The sequence below is a fragment of the Pteronotus mesoamericanus genome, unplaced genomic scaffold (assembly GCF_021234165.1).
Source record: "Pteronotus mesoamericanus isolate MK-2021 breed Mesoamerican mustached bat unplaced genomic scaffold, CSHL_Meso_final contig_2, whole genome shotgun sequence".
In the NCBI taxonomy this organism is placed as follows: Eukaryota; Metazoa; Chordata; class Mammalia; order Chiroptera; family Mormoopidae; genus Pteronotus; species Pteronotus mesoamericanus.
The window spans coordinates 26410127-26412784 of NW_026555084.1; the positions used below are offsets into that span (position 1 = coordinate 26410127).

Here is a 2658-nt window from a genome sequence, read left to right on the forward strand (position 1 = left end):
GCTCGGACCACGCCCGGCCCTTGGGAGGCCTCGGAGAGACAGAGGAGGGGAGCTCTGGGCAGACAGGGCAAGGACCCACCGGCCTCTGACATGTAACGCAAGGAGGAATTGAACGGGGCGGGCCAGGTAGGTGCCCAGGTCAGGGGGGTCTTCCTAGTGTGGGGGTCAGAGGGCAGAAAGGAGGAAAGAGCTTCCTAGAAGAGATCACTTTGGAATGAGGCCTTTAAAGAGGAGCAATATCCGGACACAGAGTTTGGGATGGAAGACACATTCTTAGTAGAGAAAATTGTGTAAGCAGAAGCCTGGCGCCGGGAAAGTGCACAATTAGTTGTCCAGACCCACTCTGCCCTGTGGGAGGTCGGTTTCTGCTGAAGGTAGGGGCAGGTCCCAGGCCACGTGGGGTTGGTGGCACTGGTAGAGAACCTGTGTTCCTCAAATCCACGCAGCAGCAAAGCCGACCATCGTAAGTAGCCTTCCCCCATGTGCCAGTGAGACTCTAAAGGACTCATTACCGGAGACGGACTTGCGGGGACAGTGTGTGTGTGTCACAGTGTCACAGAATATTGCTCAATTAGTTCTTGAGCAAGAGACCTTCTGTGTCAGGGCCTGTCTTCTGCCCCTGACAGTAAGGATGAGACACTCACAGCTTTCAGGCCCACAAGCCCTCGGCTTCCCGTGGGAACGTGCTATCTGTTTTTCTTCCTCCTTTGGGTCCCCAGGCGGCCTGCTCTGAGGAGCAGGCGGGGTTCCCCACTCCTGTGCCCCCCCACATGTCTGATGCTAGAAGCTCCTGTTTCTTCCACCAGCTGGGGGCTTGTTTTCTTACATCCACGTAGCCCAGCAGCTGGTCAGAGGAGGGATCGGCAAGAGTTCTATTGCAACTGTCAGGTATAAGAAAGGTATATCCTGTCTGTTCTTCCCTTCCATGAAGCAGGGCCAAACTGCCCCCAAACACAGTAGGTCACCAGAACATCACTCGGCAAGCTAGAATCTCTTATACTTTGCATAGGCAAGGTCAGGCATACATACATTACAGAAAAGAAAATGAAAATTCAGAGGGGGCAGGTGGCATGCCGCGCTTGCAGAGCCCAGGGGAAACGAAGCTGGGGCTAGAACCCATACTAGTATCCACGGTGAGTGCTTGGCTCTGCTTGGCTGGAGGCGGTCCAGGGCCCCTGGGGCGGGCACGCGCCCCAGCCCCACCTGTGTGTCCCTGTGCCATCTTTTCCAGGCTGCCACCCATGGAAAGCCCCCTCACAGTCCTGCGGGTGAGCCTGCACCACCCCACCCAGGACCCCACCGTCTTCGCCACCGTCCCCCTGCGGCTGCAGCACGACACCAGCCCGCTGCTGGTGGGGCGGGGCCGGGACGCCCACCTGCAGCTGCATCTCCCTCGCCTGTCCCGCCAGCACCTGTCCCTGGAGCCCTACCGGGAGAAGGGCAGCGCGACACTGGCCTTCAACCTCAAGGCCCTGAGCCGTAGGGGCTGCGTGTGGGTCAATGGGCTGACGCTGAGATTCCTGGAACAGGTCCCCCTGAGCCCCGTTAACAGAGTCGCCTTCTCCGGCATCCAGATGGTGGTCCGCGTAGAGGGAGGCACCTCCCTGGAGGCCTTTGTCTGCTGCTTCCACGTTAGCCCCTCACCCCTCATTCACAGGCCCCGGGCAGAGGAGACTAATGAATGGGAAGACATCCCTGAGGAACCACCTGGCCCAGGTTCAGAGCAACTGGCTCCAGGTCGCCTGGGCTTTCTCCACGGCCCTCCCCAGACTGGGGACAGCTCACCCCCGCCAAGCAGGGGAGGAGGACCAGAAATACAGCTCCAGAGGGAGACCGCAGACGGCGCGCTCTGCTAGCCCCGCCGCGAGAGCACGCCTTGGCTGAAACAGGACTGGAAATGTTCGAGCTACATCAGGCAACGTTGACAAGCGAGGCCTGCCTGGCTAATAATGAACCGATTCTGCAAACACGAACAGCCTGGGGTGGGGGAAGCGCCCTCCACGCTTCCAGCTCTGCAAGGCAACGGGAACGTCATATACTTTTAGAGGCGCTGAGGGGCTCTGGGAGCCCTTCTCAGCGTTTTTCCACATTTCACGGTCTTGTCTGACTAGGAGTTACTTTATGTTGCTAATTTTGTGTGCTGCTTAAGAGCGGGAGGTTGAGGTTGCAGCAGGAATGCGTGGACACATGTAACAATTGTGTTTGTGGTAGCTGGGGGTTACCTTCGGCTCTCAAATACCCACAGGCACCAGGGGCTTAGGGAAGCCTGTGTTTAATAAACTACAAGTATTTCATTAAGCTGGCATACCCAATAGGACTCCCTGATCCCCAGATGGGCTGCTTGCATGCCACATTGTCACGAAGAGGCAGGGGCGGGAACTACCGAAGAGGTGTAAGAGGAAATTGGAAAGGTGGGGCTCACATTTCTGGAAGGGATGCAAGCAGAGCTCAGGGCGTCCTGAGCATGGGGAGCCGGGGGCTGGGCCTGCCTGAGAGCTCGTTGTCACCATCGTCCTCATCCACCCGACTGTCAGTCGTTTCTAGATCAAAGCCTTGGAGACCAGAGGGCACAGGTCTTCAGGGAAAGGTGGCTTCCCAGAGAAATGGGCTCTTTCAGGATGAATTCCCTGAGAGGATGGGTGGGAGGTTGTGTTAGAA

The 2658-nt window shown here is 57.7% G+C and overlaps 1 protein-coding gene across 1 annotated transcript; it reads left to right on the plus strand.

Moving 5' to 3' along the window:
- The first annotated feature begins 1241 nt into the window (after nt 1-1241).
- TIFAB (TIFA inhibitor) lies at nt 1242-2260 on the plus strand. Its single transcript, XM_054567858.1, is given in 3 exon segments — nt 1242-1695; nt 1698-1915; nt 2246-2260. Coding segments are annotated over 3 exon segments (687 nt in total).
- The last annotated feature ends 398 nt before the right edge of the window (nt 2261-2658 follow it).